Below are 19915 nucleotides of genomic sequence, written 5' to 3'. Positions count from 1 at the left end.
ACCAACGTTTACTAAACTTGCTACGTACATTGAAGATACTATCATACAAAAAATTCAAAGTCATTAAGCATTTTTACTTCGGCCAATTGCGAATTTGCATATTTAATGAATTTCTCAAACTAGGGATATTAATCTGAATTTACCGGACCGAAGTTGATGAAACTTGCTATGTACATTGATGATAATATGATATAACATTATTCAAAGTCGTGAAATATTTTTACGTCAGCAAATTCCTAATTTGCATATTTAATGAAATTTCCTAATTGAGGATATATATCTTGATTGACTCAACCAAAGTTGACGAAACTTGCTATGTACATTGAAGACATTATGATTTCATTATTCAAAGTCATTTAGCATTTTGTTCAGCCAATTCCTAGTTTGCCTATTCAATGAACTTTCCTAATTAGGGATATGTACTTGGATTTACTTGATAAAAGTTGGTGAAACAGGCTATGTACATTAGTGATACCAGGTAAAACAATATTGAAAGTCATTTCGCATTTCCATGTCAGATGATTTATAAATTTGCATATCTGATGATGATGCTGTGAACATTGTTCATGATGTTGATCATGAACACTTTCAATGAAGTTGCAAACATGTGGCAAAAGTTTAAATATACACAAAACTGCGATATATAATGAAACACGTGAGCATTTTCAGTTCACTGGTTAAAAACTGGTAATATTACAAAAAACAAAGCATATGATGTCCAAGTGGAAAACATTTAGCACTACGCATTATATTGGACCACTCTGTTGTTTCAGTGAAGATTCCAATGCATATATGCACGAAATACAGTGTTTTTTGCTTTATTTGCATGAGGGCGCCATTTTACGTTTGGGCAAACGTTTATTATTTATTTTGCTCAAAATTGCACATGCAGTACCAGTGGACAGTTTATTATACTTGTATAAACACCCCTCAATGAGTACATTTCCACGAAAATAATGCTAAAAGATACAGCCATTGGACCTTTAAAAATTGCTCCCAAAGAATAGCTAGCTATAGTGGACCCCATCGATTTTGATAGCCGGCAGGTGCTGGCCCAGTTTTGGCAGCGCCATTGACACGCCTATCGTGGAACAGGAAATCACTGTTGACACGCAGCATCTATATCTACAATTTTTGCTCCGTATTGCGACTGACAAGACTTTTCTTACTGAAAGTAGCTCGCTAACCAAGCCCTCTTCAAAAGACTGAAGACACTAACAGCGTATGACTTCCGTAGCATAATCCTTCCTTTTTAAGGAAAGCAATCATGCATTAATTTAAAGCGATCCATACAAGAGATATTTTGTCGAGGAACACATGGTTTATTTATTTACACGTATACATGTATTCATAAGCCGATTACTTGGTTGGAGTTCAACGTTAACTTCTTTTTGTATGTCACAAAGAATTTAGCATATTGTTAATGTATATGTGTATTGTGAAACTATAAAACCAAAAGCTATCTATCAATCAATCGATCAATCTATCAATCAATTAATCTATCTATCTATCTATCTATCTACCTACCTACCTATCTATCTATCTATCTATCTATCTATCTATCTATCTATCTACCTACCTATCTTTCTATCTTTCTATCTTTCTATCTATCTATCTATCTATCTATCTATCTATCTATTTATCTATCTGTTTGCTTATGCCTGTTGTCTCAATATTGTTGTCATCACGATTTTTATATTCAAGGATAATGTGCTTGCCGAACATTTACTTCATTGACTGGCATGTCTACCCCAATTGTTTATTTGTGTTCAAGTTTGTCTGATCAAGCAATGGATGTACAGAAGTATGAGTAAGAGTTCATATCCGTTATAGAAGCAGTTGATGAAGATATAAATAACAGCAAAGACAACAATAAATACAAAATATTATCTCATTCGATTCCGTATGGTATGAAAAAAACAACAATGACAAAACTCCCTATCATAAACATTGTATTCTTCGATCTCCAAGAAGAAATCTCAGTAAATTCTTCGATCAATTTTAAGACCTATTCAAATAGCAAGGTATCAGTCTTTCAGTGATGTAGAAGTCTCGACATGCACGACCCTTCAACAAGGATAGCTATGCAGAGGTCAACTTTTGAAATCACATTTTATCGCGTTGTTCTCAAGTTGTAGAGTTTCTCATAATATGGCTGAGCGTCTTGTATAGCTTCTTGTACATACGTTGGATACAACGAGATATCTTCATCCTGGGAAGAGCTTTGTGTTTCAGGATTTCTTATGAAGCCAACGGTATTCAACACTGTACTGTACCAGGCATCGGGCGAAGTCCATTCTTTGGGACGGCCAAGTTCCCAGTAAATCATACTTTCTTTGAACTCAAACCCTGCAAAGTCACAGAACTTCTTCATCGTAGCCGCCGGGTCTCGCAGAAGATCATCATCAGCATCAATGATCATTGCTGTTTGACCTTTGACATCTCTGAGATATCGGTATAACTCCAACATTTCACGAAACCCGCCCTCAGTCGGTATAATTTCAGGCAATCCATCAAAATTTTGTGTGGACAAGCACCTATACAGGGAGGGTATAGATTTGATTGGGTTACGTATAAGGAATGCATGGCGGTACCCATCAGGAACATAATCCATTTTCCCCGTTGCAACTAGATAAATGGCCATATCCTTCAAGAACACACCTCTATACCCGGGGAAATCGTCCTCAAGGGTGCTCTTCACTTCAGTGAATCGAAACCCTGGCAAAGGATCGTTGATATGGTAGCGCGCTGCGTGGCGGATGGAAACTGACCGATCTTCACCATACATGGCTGCGTTGCTGAATATTTCATGTATCACTTTGATGCCATCTAGCGATCGCACTGATCGTTCAAACGCCGTTGAACAAGATCTGAATGCTGACCACAAAATCACCCTGGTAACTGGATCTTTGGGAATATTCATCTCGCATTCTGAAAGAAAAAGGACTCAGTGCAAGTATTCAATTTAGGCAATAGCGTACTCATTTTTTAATTTTTTCCGTATTGGGTTGACTATTGGATCACTGGAGGGAGGGTCACTTTTTTAGAAAATTGTCAAAGGGCAGGGTCACTTTTTATAAACCTATCTTGCGGGGAGGGTCACTCTTAATAGAATATGAGTTTAAGGCCAAACCCTTGAATCTCCATTTGATATTTCCTGAATAGGAAATTGCCGACGAAATACATTGACTCTTTTAAATACATACACATTATCGACAAGCTTCACAAGCAAAGACGATGCAGTGGTATCCTACATTAACACCTTGAACAGTTAAAACTGATGAAAGACACGAGACACAAACATATGGAACAGATGGCAAAGTGTATATCAATTATCAAATGTCTATAAATGCACAGATATTGTTAGTTTTATGTTTTATATTGGCAAAAAATTGATCATAGTTCTCTCATAGACTATCATGTATAATGAATTCAACATTTCGGTGAAATTCCAAATCTAATTTCTTGCACACACATCCATTTGTAACCACCCTAGTCTAATCAAGTACATTAATATCAATAACCAAGCATACATAAATACACAGAATTACCGAGTTTTGTACTGGAAAAAATTATTGATAGTTTCCTCATAGACTACCATGTATAGTGAATCAACATTTCGGTGAAATACCAAAATTCAATTTCTTGCATGCTCACACGTCTATTTGTAGCCACCCTAGTATAATCAAGTCACATTGATATCAATAATCAATCATACATAAATACACAAATTTACTGAGTTTCGTACTTGTTATATAGGTCAGTTTCCCCCATGCACACTTATGACCTGAGTTTAATTAGTCTAGAACATTCTCAAGGTCACTGTCCTTCACGACCTCACGACCTTGAATTCAATTAGTCATGTTTGGAATGTTCTGGAAATTTAATTAGTCATGTAAGGGAGATAATTTTAGAGCAGTAATTAGCATATCAATAGAAGTTCTAGATTGTTCTTATATTCTCTTATATAACCACTTGAGTATAAATAGGGGACCGGCACAGCTTGCAGTCAGACATTTTGGGATCGTGTCTCTTGCGTGTTACTTCAAGTCTTTGGAAACTCCAGCAGTATTAATTTCAAGACTTTTCAAGACCTTCACTGCCACGCTGGATTTATACTGTGGACTTTGTGCAACTTCAAGCCTGCAAGCCAAAGGACTGTTTATTCATCCGACTGACTATTACAACTCTGAGACTGGAACTTTGCCGTCGCAGCTGAGATAAGTAGCCTGTACACTATAACAGTTTGTATTCTATCCCTTGACTTAGCCATTAGTTTTGTTTTTTTGTGATAAATTTCGTTTTAACAGGAAACTGCTGAGTTCACCATTTGTTCGTTTTCTCTCACGTAACATACCGGAAAAAAATTATTGATAGTTTCCTCATAGACTACTTTTATAGTAAATCGATATTTTCAATCAAATCAAAAAAATCCAATTTCTTGTACACATATATATGCACGTTTTACTTCCCACTCCAAGCAAAGTACATTTATATATTATCAAACATATGTAAATGTACAGATATAAGCTTAGCTTGTTGTGTGGGTAAATTGTCAATAGTTTACCTGATAGATTCCCATGTATTACGATTTGATATTTTTGGGTGAAGCACTATATCAGTCACATCTTGCCGCCTTTTAGTTGCGCAAAATATGGTGACCCTCCCGCAAATGCATGATCCTTCAATAATGCTTGCGTGATAAATTGCAACCCTCTCTCCCAAAACGCCAGCCCCCCCCCTGTAATTTCTGTCCGTAACTTACATAACAATTAAACTAACTGTTATGCAAATTAGCTGATACTGTTTCAGTTATTCCCTGGGGAGAATACTGCAGTGATTTGGGGAGGGTCGTGTTTTAGAATGCCGGACAGGGGAAGGGTCACATTTTAGACACAAGGATTTTGGGAGGGTCACATTTTACAGTACCGGTGCTCACGGAATTCCCCCGACCCACTCCCTGTAATTACTGAAGTGCTCCCTAAGACCTAGCTATGGGTCCATAGCTGTGGTGTTTTCAGACGGCCGGGGATTGCTGCCATTTACGGGCTGGTTTTGACTTTTACGATTTAACCCCGCGGGGTTAAAATCGTAAAAGTCAAAACCAGCCCTTAAAAGGCAGGAATCCCGTCTGAAAACACCACAGCTATGGATCCACAGCTACCTCATACCTATCAAATTTTCAGTGGACACAGAAAAATGGTTCTACTCAAAAGGACACGATGTGTTCTACAAACTTATTACTACCAAAAGATCACGTGATGGCAGTACAAACGAGCCCATGTGTACAAGCACTTATGGAAATATAGCCTTACGAGCCGGACACTCTCGTCATACTCGTAGGGCTAATGGGAAATACAGCTATGCGCGTTTACGCCTGTAGGTTTGTTTGTACCGTGGTCATTTCGAATTCCGGGATTTAACCAATTTAAAGAATTTTAATTGCTGTCTGCCAACCTCTCTCCGCATATCGGTTCACTCCAAAGATGGCTGAAAATAAAACGACCGAGTGAGAGAATGCTAATACAGGTATATGTTTCGTCACAAGCTCCAAATCTTGAATTGTCCCCCCCCCCCCCATGTTTCAACTATAGTATTAAACCACAGTCACCTGTGGTTTGTTCCGCTCTGCGTCTATATATGCGCCCATAGACGTGTGTACATATGACTTCTTCTCAGGCACATGTACACACGTCTATGGGGCGCATATATAGACGCAGAGCGAAATAGACCACAGGTGACTGTGATTAAACTTAAATTTCGCTGAGGTGCAAACTGGACTCCTATCAGGAACGTACTGATGTACGGCAAGTGATGAAATAAATTATGCCAAAAATATACTGTTGCGATATTTATAAGTCTGTTTAGGCTGCGTTCACAAAAAACGGTTAGGGGGGGGGCTGGAGGAATTCAGGGGGGAGGAAAATTTTGGGGGTAGTAGAAGGGGGACTTGAAAATTTTGCTCTACCTGTATGGGGGGACTTGAAAATGTTTGGTTCCTTTTTGTGTTTTACATTTTCCTATTCCAAGTTTTCGTAGGTAATTCAATGAAAAATGAATACCATTTTTATGTCATCAAAATGTTGTGATGTTAGTAATAATTTAAAAAAATCTAGAACCATTTTGTCACATTTCATGACTTTTATCTCAAAAAAATCTAAACTTGTGATTTGTCGTAAAAAAACAAACGAGCCTAGTAACAGGGCAGAAGCTGCAACTGTTGATTTCTGCAATATTTCTATTTAATATAACACTATAGTTTCTTGCTATCTCCCTACAGCATGCTCAAACACACAATATTTAGTTTGTCGATAAAGCCAGTATATATAAATATAAATTTGTATTTGGTGATAATTAATTGGAGTCCAGACTGACAGTCAGTTGTCAGAGATACAAATGCATGGTACACATACATAGGCTGTGATAGCAAGCTGAATACTAGACAATTCAACATGTTGTGGGTAGTAGAACAAGAACGCAGTAGTAAAACTGAACAAAAATATTGCCAAAATTGTCAAAGTTAATACAGCTACTGCCTACGGATAGTGTCACTATCATTAATACCCTGCTACTGCAGTGTCACTGTCACTGCATACCTGAACAGTGACAGAGATAGCTCTGACTCTGATGTACATGGTAGTTGAAGAAGAGTTTGGATCAAATGACGCTCATGACAGTGAAACATACTTGTACACAAGATCAGGCCAGAGAGCATAAACACATGGAAGAACACATAGAAATTTTTGAATACTGGCATATGAGAATAATCAAATATTAAAGAAAAAAGATAGGGTCACCATGCTTGATTTTCTAAATTTTCACATTCTCTTGTTATACAATGATACAGAAGTAAAACTTTGAACAGTAAAGACTAAAAGAAAAAATATGTGACCAACTTATTTTTTAACCAAATTTGCAATTATTACACCCAATCTTTCAGAGATTATAACATTTATTTGATGGAATATTTTAACCTTCAAGTATTGTCAATCTTGAGTAGCATCTAATCCATATATGTCTTGTAGTTTTGAAACAAATTTTGGTAGGTCACTGTGCAATATGGCAATTAGCCAGAATTCACAATTTGCCTACTCTCTCATGATTGTCATTTTGTGTGCTCTTCAGCAGGAGCAATTGACCTGGCCAGAGTTGGATTAACTCAAGTTGGGTTTTAGACCAAAAATTTAAAAAATTCACTGATGCATTTAAAGAACTTGCCTTTGGAATATGACTATACAAAGTGCTAATACAGGTAGTGTTGAACACCTGTGAGCAGAATGGCGCAATACATGTTTATTTTTTCTACGCTCACATCCTTTACAAATATGCGGCCTGTGATAGTTGGGGGGACTTGAAAAATTTTGACCATATAGAGGGGGGGGGCATTTGAAAATTTTTAGGGTACTTAGGGGTGATCTGAAAAAAATAAGATTTCAATCGAGATTCCTCTAGCCCCCCCCCAATCATTATTTGTGAACGCAGCCTTAGCTAAAACGAAATGTGACGTGTGGATAGCCATAGGCGTACTGTTGGAATCTCGCCCTGATCATGGAGGTAATATAACTACGCGTGTACGGGTTACAGGCCCTGGGGAGGTTTCGCCAGTACCGCTATGTCCGCCCCTATAAATGGCAAAACTTCCTACCAGGTTTGTACATCTTCTGACGCCACATCACGGAGAAATCTCGATAAATAATTGCAGGTCTTAGCGATGTGCGTTTTGTGTATATTTATGTGGGGTTAATTTATGTAAATAGCACACGGCTTGACCGTGTGTAACCTCCATGGTTCAGTGAGAATTTGATCTAGGGGAGCTGTCATTATGTACTGTCGGGGGTGTCAATCGAAAATGATGAACGGAAGGGGTTTCTCAAAAATTGACAAATATACGGGGGAAAGTGTTGTAAGTATCACCCAATGGCGGATTTTAACGTCATATTTTCAAAGGTCTATGTATCGGGAAGGGAAGACCAGCAAACTATGCAGATATCCGTATATACTTCGTCACAGATATCGGGGACGGCCATGTGGGCAAGCTGAGTTAAGTGTTTCCTGTACTTGAGATTGAGCCTAAGCGATGATATTGTGCAAGAGTTTCTGCCTATGTTTTCCAGTGTTGTTTATTTCGAGAAAAGTTCATCTCTTTTTAGAGGACTACCCCACTTAGGCATCGAAGCACATTGGCCTACTGAAAAAATGCGGTGCCGTGGTAGACTTTGGACGGTTCCAAATTTCATATAACCTTTTTCGACAAAATACTCTTTGAAGAATTTTCATTGATATCATTTCATTACAAGAACCAAGGCTTTATCAATCGACGTATTGATCTCCCTATGTGCTGATTTGGGAGTGTTGAGGTTCTTTGTTTACGTTATGGCCATCAGAGCCTGGAAAAGAGGATCATAATCGGCGATTAAAATCAAGACTAAAATGTTCTTTTTGTTGAATCCAGGCGTTTAATTTAATCTGAAGTAAGGCCGTTTGTACAAAAAGCAGCAAAAGGGTTATTGGATTTTGACGAAGGGGGGCAGGACTTCTTGAATGACGATGTATATTTTCTTCTAACAAACGCCGGAAACGAGCAGATACCGATGAAAATGGTAGACAGTGACCAATTTTGTGCTGATCAATCTTGTGCCGGGAATGCTGCAGGCATTACTGCAAGTGCCGTCCGGGCCGTCGGCACTTGCAAACCCCCATTCCCGTATAGAGACTACATCACTAATAGACAGCAAAAAGGATCTGTCGACAGTTTGGATGATCCCATCTTTTTTCTTGAAAATATGATTTTTCTCATGTATCAGAATTCAAAAATCTCTCAGTGCAAAAGTATAACAATTATAGCTACAATGTTTTGATCATGCACACTTAAAGGTATACAGTCACCTGTAATCGAAATATGCCCATATATGGTCAAAGGGCGTTCCTTGGTATTCACAATGATCATGTGAGGGCGCTGTTTTTAAAAAGCGGCCACCCCCTTAAAATCTGTGATTGGTTAGATTTTCTCTTTCCATGGTAACTGTGGCAAAATTGGAACAGGTGACAGTATACCTTTAAGCAAACAATATTACAAACATAAAATTTTGGTGCTTTTAGTATTTTTGTTTATTGTATTAACTCCAATCCCTTGCTTTATATCGTATTATGTTTAAGTGTTCAGTCTTCAGACTATCAACACAATCTACTTATGTGTCATGTACACTGTGATTGCTGCCAGTTGCATTTCGTAATCATTGAAATGTCAATATACCATAAGACTGCTGCATATTAATACTCAGGCTGTGTGAATACGTTTAAGGCAATTCAACATGATTTAAAAAAAACTACAAAAGTATGATGTCGATATACACTCGTGTTGAAAAAACAATCGAATTTACATACATACTGATCATTCACATTTGTTGCACTCTATGCACTCTATTCTTTAAGAAATGACAAATACAGGTAGTCATATCGGAAGAGAAGTAAACTGCACCATTACTTTGAAGAAGATACACTCAATCACTTCGTTCAAGGAGATGCACTCTTTTTGTGTACCACAGTCAAAATTTTTTGTGAACAGTCATACACCTACTGTCCCTTTTGGCCATTTTCTAACTGTCAAGTCTCCTAGTCTTCTATGTTTTGCTCTCCGGCCTGACGTTGTGTACAAGTATATTTCACTATCATGAGCGTCAAATGACCAAAACTCTTCTTCAACTTCGTATACATCAGAGTCAGAGCTATCTCTGCCACTGCTGGTATGCAGTAACAGGGCACGGTCCCTCTATGTGATAGAGGGACCGGCTAGTGACACTGCCCGTAGGCAGTAGCAAGGCAGTAGCTGTATTCTCTTTGATAATTTGGACAGTATTTTGTTCAGTTTCAACAACTGCGTTCATGTTCTTCTGCATGCAATATTTGAACTGTCCAGTATTATATTCAGCTTTGCAACGCAGCCTGTGTATGTGTGTTGTGCATTTGTATAATTGACAAATGACTTTCAATCTGAACTCTAATCCAGTGTTGACAAACTGAATATTGTGTGTTTCAGCTTGCTGAAAGGAAATAGCAAGAAAATGTATTTGATACATTGCATAGAAAAATTGACAAAAATTATCAACACTTGCAGCTTCTTTCCGAATGTAAGCCCTTCTTGTTGTTTTTCTAATTAAAATTAAACGGCTTCATACATTTTTAGATTTTCCGAGATAAAAGTCATGAAATGCGACAAATTGGTTCTACATTTTGTTTAATTAATACTAACATTGGAACTATTGAATGATGTAAATATATTATTAATTTCTTTTTATTGAATTACCTACCAAACTATGGAATCTGAAAATGTCAGAAATAATAGGGAACCAAAATATTTCCAGCCCCCCCCCCCCTATACGCAGAGCTAAGTTTTAAGTCACCCCTCTGTTACCCCAAGAATTTTCAATTACACCTAGATTCGTCCAGCCCCTCGCCCTGGAGTATTTCTGAATGCAGCCTAATTCATGCTGCGCAAAGCTGATATGACCTTGTTATAAAGATAGTGCCTTTTCATACGAGCGTAAAGTTGGCATCATCCTCATCCTCAACCTGAGGTGACCTTTCTAGCTGACGCTGAAAATGACGCTACTCAGCGTCAGCTTCAGCGTCGTATAAGAAGAATGCCGAAGTTACGCTACCTGATGACGGATAAGCGATAAGACTCGCCCAAACTTTAAAAAATAACAACTCCGTTCTTTCACAACTTTCTTTTGAATCGTAAAACTGGTTCGCAGGTAATATTTATATTTATGGATATGATTGTTGTTTATGGCCTGTCACTCTTGCGTTAAGATTTTCCGAAAATTGGTGCAAGAAAAGGCATCCATGGTCCATTTTTAAAGTCGTTTTTACACTTATCATTCCATCAGACGCAGTTAGGAATAATCGGATCCGACACCAGTGAAGCTGACGCTGTAGCGTCATCCTCATCCTCATTTTCGCGTGACGCCAACTGTACGCTCGTCCTTTTAGATAGTCGATCTTGAAAAGGCAGGGGCCATGTCAGCATAGTAGCATTGCTTCACAGGAACCTCGGCAGTTCTGGACTCCTTTAGCAGGTCTACGGTAGGATTACGTGACTTAACATCTTTCACAACAGTCTGCATTTAAGCTAAGCAGACACTGATCTGTTCAAAAATGTTTCAAATCCAAGCACAAACCAAACAAGGTAGTGAGAATTTTTACCAGAACTATCGTGCACCTTGTGATAATGGTTCCACCGCAATCTGCTGAGATTCAACAACACATTGCACACAAGCAAAGACACTGAAAAGATCTGAGAGGTTCATGGTCAATGCACGGAGTACCTAAACGTTCCGCAATGGAAAGGAAGAGTTCGAACCACAGGCGCTGCGATCGTCACTTCGCGAAGCCCTTACCAGCCTTATCAGCTATTGTTGTATTATAACACGGTCCCTCCACAAAAGGACCGTGATCATGGGAGCTTTAATAGCTTCGCGAAACGACGCTCAAAACACCCGTAGTTCGTCACCTCTGGCCATCATCAACGAGCTGGTTTAGCTAAATCGGGGCTAAATATCGCGGATTCATACATTTGGCGGGATTATCTCACCATGGAGGTATACTCCATGATTTCGCTAGCAATCCATCAGTGGTTTATCCTAGTACCCAGAGAGTCGGGTTTTCATCTCAGTGAAATTAACGAAGTACAGGCGGACTAGACGTTATTTGAAGATGGTATTTATCATGTTACGTGCTAAAGATTGGCCGGCATCTGCACAGCGAGCGCAATCTAGTCATCAGCTCACATGCCTGTTATCTTATACTATATAATAGAGTAGTAAACAACAACAACAACAACAACAGCAACAAAAACAGAACAGTATGGAAAGTATCCGGCGAAACGTTACATCTACCATCTACTGACACTTCACCAATTATCAATTTTTCTTGGATGAAATGCTGACACTCAATAGCTTTCTACATCGTGAACAGTTGGTCGAGAAGGACTTATATATATATATATATATATATATATATATATATATATATATATATATATATATATATATATATATATATATATATGTATGTATATATATGTATATATATCTTCCATCTCGCACATGTTCAACTGACGACGGGTCATGCCTTGCAGGGACGGACAATTATATCTATGGGAGGAGGATAGTCAAAATGGCGACATTCCAATACTTTGGACCAATGAAAATTATATTTGATATTTTTTTCAGATATAATTCGGCGTTTTGTTTCAGGTGAAATCGGCTGGGAAATGCACGCATGATATCATGTGTGCTCTTCCTAGTCGATTTTCATGAGTATGTTTGAATTTATTCAAAAGCAGTTGGAAGAATACCGCTTTTTTCGAGAAATTTTGACACTTTAACGACACCACTGATTTTGTTGGCTCCTTAAGACAAAATTAAACATCAAAAGATCATGAATGATTGACTTTCGATGACTTTTTCGTTTCAGAATGTGACATGAATCCTTCCGAAGATGCGCTTGTCAGGGCCTATTTGTGGACTGCATTCAGATCTTGTTCAACAGCATTTGAACAGTCAATACGGACTCTAGAGGGCGTCAAAGTGATTCATGAAATTTTTGCTGACGCGGCTTTGTTGGGCGAAGATCGGTCCGCCACCCTACGCCATGCAGTACGCTTCCACACGGACACGGGGTTCCGCACCAAAGATCCTTTGCCAGGGTTAAGGTTAAGTGAGGTCAAGATCGCTCTAGAGGATACCTTTCAAGGGTATCGAGGTGTCTTCGTGAAAGATATGGCCATCTACTTGGTCGCGATGGGGAAAATGGATTATATTCCTGATGGGTACCGCCATGCATTCCTGATACGTAAGCCAATCAAATCCATCACCTCACTTTACAGATGTTTCTCCAAACAAAATGTGGATGAATTGCGTGAAATCATAACCTCCGAGGCCGGTTTCAGAGAAATGTTTGAGCTATATCAATACATCAGAGATGTCAAAGGTCAAACACCAATGGTCATCGACGCCGATGATGATCTGCTTCGTGACCCAGCAACCACAATGAAGACGTTCTGTGATTTCGTAGGGTTTCAGTTCAAAGAAAGTATGGTTCACTGGAAACCTGGCCGTCCCGAGGAATGGAGTTGGCACGATGCCTGGTATGGTACAATTGCCAGTAGCGCAGGATTCATACGAAATCCTGAAACGCAAAACTCTTTTCAGTTAGAAGATATTTCATTGTATCCAAGCTATATCCAAGAAGCCATACAAGATGCTCAACCTTATTATGAGAAACTCTACAACTTGAGATCCACGCAATAAAATTTGATATGGGAAGCTCACCACTCCATAGTTGTGTTCATGATTTTGATTTTTAGGACCAGACGACCAAATCACACCATTATTTAAAAAGAGAAATACAGGCGCTGGTATCTTGGCAGGTCGTTGGATTGGGAAAGTCTAAATTATACCTCGCCAATTGCTCATTCCGTGTTGCAATTCGCCAGATTACGTCAGGTGACGAGAAAATACATACATTAAATCCCCAATAAATCGGCAAAAGTGACGTCAAAGGGTATTTTTGAACGACTATTTCCCTTGGGAAATAGTTTTTGGCCAAATTTTGATAAGTACTGGGTCACGTGACCACACGCGTATTGCTCAGAACATGTGAGACGCCCGGGATGAGCGACGAGCCTCTCTCTAAAACAGCAAGACTTTTCATTCGAACAGCGAAGGAATTTGAACGGTTCATAGACGACAAGTCTATCTAGGGTCTATGGTGCAACCAAGAATGTTATTAGGTATGCTTAGGATATTTTTGTGAAGAAATTGGTACTACTGTTACCGTCGAAAAATATCCAAGTAAACTTTTCACAATGAATTGTTGCAGTAAAAGAACATGAGCGTGTGGCGTGTTATAAAACACCTATAACCTGGTCTTTATTGCTGTTTCTTAAAGCATACTGTCACCTGTTCCAATTTTGCCACAGTTACCATGGAAAGAGAAAATCTAATCAATCACAGATTTTAAGCGGGTGGCCGCTTTTTAAAACAGCGCCCTCACGTGGGCATTTTGAATACCAAGGAACGCCCCTTTGACCATTTATGGGCATATTTAGATTACAGGTGACTGTATACCTTTAAGACCGGTCTCGAAATTTAGAACGTGAATGAGGATTTTAAGAGTAGGAATTTGAATTTGCATAAAGGCGATGTTTGGTGTTATTTGACGTTGTTTCACATTCTCGGTACACTTGCTTCAGCAATGGCCTAGAAAAGCTTTGATGTCCTGATTTCGTGGTTTGTGTAACATTTTAAATTTTCTACGTCAACTTAGAAACTTTGATAGCAGATATAGTCACCATTAGCATGGGACATCATGTCTACATAATTTTAAATGAACGCGTAAATGAAAATATAAGAAAATGTACGCATGAGAGGTTTGACGACAGGCAGTGTGAAAGAAGACAAAGTAATTGAAACATAGGAATGAGATAATGAGATGAAGGTGCTTTTTTTACCATTAAGTCTCTGAATAGGCTTATTTACCTACAGATTCATCTTATTAATGAAGTACAAGATATTCACCCGTGGAGACAACATAACATTCCAGGTAAAAGAGGATTGAAGAATGGCTTAGTTCATTAAAACATGTTTTTACATTGCCAATAGTGTTTTTTCTCAGTAGGTAAGATATAATGTTTCATAATGTCATTGTCGATTCAGGCTATCGTTAATTTTTGAAAGTAGGGTTTTTGTTGAAAATTATGTTTTCGAAGTTTGAGTGATTCAGTTTCCTTGACCCCTTATTATTTTATGCATGAGATTCAGTTTCAGATACGACACTCTTTGCTCTACAAAAAGCCACCCAAGTTTTTCAAAGTGAGCTGGCCGAATATGTTCCCTGGGGTGCATATCTATAACATACCTTATTATTTTATTTTGTGTTGTTTGTAGTCTATGTTTACTGACAACCTTCAAACCTTGATACCAGTAGGAACAGGCATAATCAAAAAGACAATTAATGAGACTGTTGGCAAGAAGTTTACGTGTTTTCCTGTCCAAGAAGTGACGTTTGCGAAACAAAAACTTAAGACGAAAGTTTGCCTTCTGAATTATTTGTGTGGCCATACTCTCTCCTGATAGTGTTTGATCCAGATCGGCACCAAATAATTAACGATATCCTTGGCGATGACATTGGTATCGTTACAGACTATTTCCAGCTTAGACTGTTCTTTTAAGAAATGATTCGAGCCAAAAAGAATTGACTCCGTTTTACAAAGATGTAAAGTCAATTTGTTATCCACCAACCATTCATTCAAACTTTGCAATTCTAAGCTTAGTTCGTTTTGTATTTTACCAATATCCTTGTCAGAGACCATCAGTGCTGAGTCATCAGCATACAAAAGAAGTTTACAATTTACAGCAGAACACATGTCATTAACATATATTGAAAACAGAATCGGACCCAGTATCGATCCTTGAGGCACCCCACAATTAATCTGATTAAATGATGACATATGATTATTTACGTTGACCACTTGCTGTCTGCCAGTCAGATAAGAACTGAACCAACGAACAGCTTTGTGACTCAGGCCTAACGCTTTAAGCTTATCTAATAAGATCGTATGATCCACGGTATCAAATGCCTTCTGAAGGTCGATAAGCACCATCCCTGTTCGTTTACCCTGGTTAATTTGGTGTTTAATGTGATCAGTAATGTAAATCAAGCATGTATCAGTAGGGTACCCTAGTCGAAATCCTGATTGAAATTCATACAGTAAGTTGATTTCAAAAGGTGCTCTTCTAGCTGGTCATAAATTATTCTCTCCAGAACTTTAGAAACAATGCTTGTAATCGATACTGGCCCATAATTACCTTCAAAAGTTTTGTCATTCTTTTTGTAAACTGGGACAACTTTGGCATTTTTTAAATCATTCGGAACAACTTGTTGATGAATTGATAAATTAATAACATGAGTTAGAGGAGCAGCAATTTGCTCAGGACCGTCTTTAATAAATTTGGCTGGAATATTGTCTAAACCTGTCGATTTAGTGCTGTCAAGAGAGGAAAGATGCTTAGACAATATAATCACTAACAACGGACAGTTTGAAACCGTTTTCTGCAACTCTTTTGCTAGAGTAAAAATGTTTGACGTGGTCTATGCCAAACTTACCTGACATAGGAGGTAGTTTGTCAACAAGTGCATGAAGATGCTATTGTGCTGAAGAAGTGATTAAATCTTTGTGCAACTTTTGTTTTATCAAAACAAACCTCATTGCCTATACCAAGCCAATATTTGTGAAAGTAGAACCAACTTTTTTAAGGGGAGCTCCCAAAGTTTCAAGATTTTCCAAATCTCTTTGCTGTTATTTCCACAATTGACTAATTTTGTCTTGAAGAAATCGGATTTTGCTCGTTTGATAAGTCTGGAAACCTTATTTCTCTGAAGGCGAAACTGCCTAAATAGGCTGTCCTCCCCGTGTTTTTTTAATTTCTTAAATAAGCGATTTTATAATTCATTTAGACAATATTCCAGCCAAATTTATCATAATTCAATTTTTGTAATTCAGTGGGAAATGTAAGGAAGGAAGACGCTGGAACTGACGAGTGATGATGTAGAACTGGAACCATGGCTAGTCCTTGCGACCAAGACCCAGATACAGATCTAGAGTATCCCTCCATGAGTAAGTGAGTCAAAGTGAGCCTGTCTCGGAGTGCCTTGGCCTCCCCGAGTTTCTGTCTTTCTGAGTGTTTGCGTTTCTGAGTGTGTTTTAGTTAGTGTGTGAGTGTCCATTTATACAGTACCGTGGCAATGTCTGATACCGACCCCATAAAGACCACTTAGCACTGTAACATGACTTACAATGCTCTATTTTCTACCGACTTTAGAAAAGATACAAAAGTACAAATTATAACTTGCCCCTTGCATGACATATTACAATTCTATTGTCATCCTTATAAAATAATATTTCACGCTCTCGATATATTAGTAGCCTTGCACGCTGTAAATTCACCGAATTCCAACCGCTTTGGGCCATAACATTACTTGCGCCGCGAAATACCAGCACGGCATCAATAACATGGCCGATTTCGTTTATATATTTAACAATTCACCCGGTAACTTATCCAATTTCCCATAGAGGTATTCTGCTTGCTACCTCCGTGTTCTGTTGTATTTCAACCACTTGTCATATAGAGCTGTTCTTGTAGTTCTCTTTTTACATCCGTGCTCGCACACAGGCTGAGACCACACTGGCAAGCGGAAAGACTAAGTCAGTGGAGACCCACTCTCTCATTGAGGGTTACTCTGACCACAGGCGTGATGTTTTCTGGGTAGTTTCTATAAGTGTAGTTTATGCTACGTTCCGACGTTCTCGTCCTTAGCCTAAAAACTGCTACGGACGAGAACGTCGGAACGTAGCATAAACTACACTAATAGAAACTACCCAGAAAACATCACGCCTGTGCTCTGACGTACAGCGGACGGGCCGTGAGGCCTATAGCCATGGTTCTGTATTCAATGAACAAGTTCCATTTTTATATCATCACTCGTCACTTCCAGCGTCTTCCATATATATTCTTCCTCCTTGAATTACGACACAGTAATAAATCGTGTACTGATCCCAATGCTGTCGAAATTGATGGAGAAAAGGCTTTGCACGTCTTTTAAGTTCGACTTGCCTCAGAGCTGACAAGCTAGAAGATTCCTGAAAATGTAAAGGTTTCGATGGCGAACTTGATCATTTGACGCCTTCCGAGTTACCCACACCATATCTTATCGAGTTAAACAAGCCAATCATATTGGCAGATTCCTGGTTAAGCTATTAGGGAATGCACAAACTGGCGGGTATCCAGTTTGGATAAAATATACTAAGAAACGCTCAAGTACAGTACAAGCATAAAACTGGTTCAAATATGTGTATCTAAAATGTGTATACCACCGGCACAATTGCCTATAGAGAAATTAACATGGCTCATTGGTCCATGAACAGAATGAAATTCTGAAGGCCTAGCTCTTTAGACATTTTGTAACTTTATTATTCAGTAGGTGAAAACAAACAAAGTAAGACCGTACGTACATGTGCTTATATTGTTGACATGAGAAAGGCTTGACTGTACAGAGATAAATTGTTGACGTTATAAACTTGAAAAATGTAGAGTGAAAGGAAATATTCATAAATTGTCTGTGTTTTTCGTACATAGCCTCCTGTATTCTGAACAGAGAGTTCTGTTGGCTAATTCAGAACATTAGAAAATTTACAACCAAACTTTACTCACTTGCCCGAGTTCAGAGAGAGAGAGAGAGAGAGAGAGAGAGAGAGAGAGAGAGAGAGAGAAGAGAGAGAGAGAGAGAGAGAGAGTAAAATGAGACTTCTATCAACTTTTATCGCGTGAATCTGAAGTTGTAGAGTTTCTCATAATAAGGTTGAGCATCTTGTATTGCTTCTTGTACATAGGTTGGATACAATGAGATATCGTCATTATAAGAAGAGGTTTGCGTTTCAGGATTTCTTATGAAGCCAGCAGTAGTGATCACTGTGTCATACCAGGCATGGTCCCAACTCCATTCCTCGGGACGACCAGGTTTCCAGTGGAGCATACTTTCTTTGAACTCAAACCCTGCAAAATCACAGAACTTCTTCATAGTTGTTGCCGGGTCATGGAGAAGATCCTCATCGGCATCGATAACCATCGGTGTTTGACCTTTGACATCTCTGATGCATCGATACAACTCCAGCATTTCACGAAAACCGGCCTCAGAGGTTATGATTTCAGGCAATCCATTCGCATTTTGTTTGGAGAAACATCTGTAAAGGGAGGTGATGGATTTGATTGGGTTTCGTATCAGGAATGCATGGAGGTACCCATACTCCATTCTCCCCGGCGTTACATAAAACATGGCCATATCCTTCACGAAGACACCTCGATACCCGTTGAATTCGTTCTCAAGCGCACTCTTCACTTCACCGAACCTAAACCCTGGCAAAGGATCTTTGGCGTGGTAGCATACCGCGTGTCGGATGGAGACTGACCGCTCTTCGCCTACCAGAGCCGCGTTGCCAAATATTTCATGAATCACCTTGACGTCCTCTAGAGTCCGCATTGATCGTTCGAATGCCGTCGAACAAGATCGGTATGTTGTCCACAAAATGGCCCTGGTAATTATATCTCCGGAAGAATTCATTTCCCTTTCTGAAAGAAAAAAAGACACTCTGAAAGTTTTCTATCTAGGCCGTGTGTGTGTGTGTGCCATGGCCCAACGAAGTCTCGCTAGTGACGCTATACAGACCCAATATATGACAAAACTTCCTACCAGGTTTGTAGAGCCCACACGCCACACCACCAACTTGAAGAAATCTCGACAATTAACCTCAGATCCTGGCCTTGTGCGATTTAGTGTCAAATTTCAGGCCGTGGTAGTTGTCTGCGGATGAATGAAGTCTCGAACTCAACACGTTTCCCCTTCAAGGTTATCATCGCAGGCGCTTATATATACAGCCAGGTGACCTAAGGCTACGTTCACAAACAATGTGGGGGAGGGGGCTGGAGGAATCACGAGTGAAATCTTGTCTTTTTCAGATGCTCCCTCTATACCTTCAACAAAATTTCAAATACCCCCATGTGTATGATCAAAACTTTTCATGTCCCTACCAACTATCATATAGCCGCATATTTATAAGGGAGGTGCGCACAGATAAAATAGATTCATTTTAAATACATCAGTAGACTTTTTGGATATATCGCTCTTATATATCTTCAGTCAATCACAAGCTATATTGAACCCACTGAAGAGCACACAAAATGACGGTCATGAGAGTGTATGCAACTTGTGAATTCCGATTCCGAGCTACACTTGGGCAATAACGAAAAATTGAGCACGGTGACCTACAGAAGAATTTTTTCTAAAAAGTACAAGA

The 19915-nt window shown here is 38.9% G+C and overlaps 2 protein-coding genes across 2 annotated transcripts; one reads left to right on the top strand and one right to left on the bottom strand.

Moving 5' to 3' along the window:
* Positions 1-1554: 1554 nt before the first annotated feature.
* On the bottom strand, positions 1555-7729 carry LOC139119171 (uncharacterized). The gene is made up of 2 exons (XM_070682836.1): positions 7646-7729; positions 1555-2931 (listed from the first exon to the last, which is right to left on the bottom strand). The coding sequence occupies exons 1-2, from the start codon at positions 7671-7673 to the stop codon at positions 2114-2116; spliced, it is 846 nt and encodes a 281-aa protein (XP_070538937.1). The 5' UTR covers positions 7674-7729; the 3' UTR covers positions 1555-2113.
* A 2947-nt stretch (positions 7730-10676) lies between these two features.
* On the top strand, positions 10677-14457 carry LOC139119170 (uncharacterized). The gene is made up of 2 exons (XM_070682835.1): positions 10677-11188; positions 12478-14457. Exons 1-2 carry the CDS (start codon positions 11158-11160, stop codon positions 13311-13313), a joined length of 867 nt encoding a protein of 288 aa, XP_070538936.1. The 5' UTR covers positions 10677-11157; the 3' UTR covers positions 13314-14457.
* The last annotated feature ends 5458 nt before the right edge of the window (positions 14458-19915 follow it).

The sequence above is a fragment of the Ptychodera flava genome, chromosome 19 (assembly GCF_041260155.1).
Source record: "Ptychodera flava strain L36383 chromosome 19, AS_Pfla_20210202, whole genome shotgun sequence".
Classification (NCBI taxonomy): Eukaryota; Metazoa; Hemichordata; class Enteropneusta; family Ptychoderidae; genus Ptychodera; species Ptychodera flava.
Note: the sequence above shows the minus strand (reverse complement) of the source record. Positions and strands in the feature narration are given on the sequence as shown.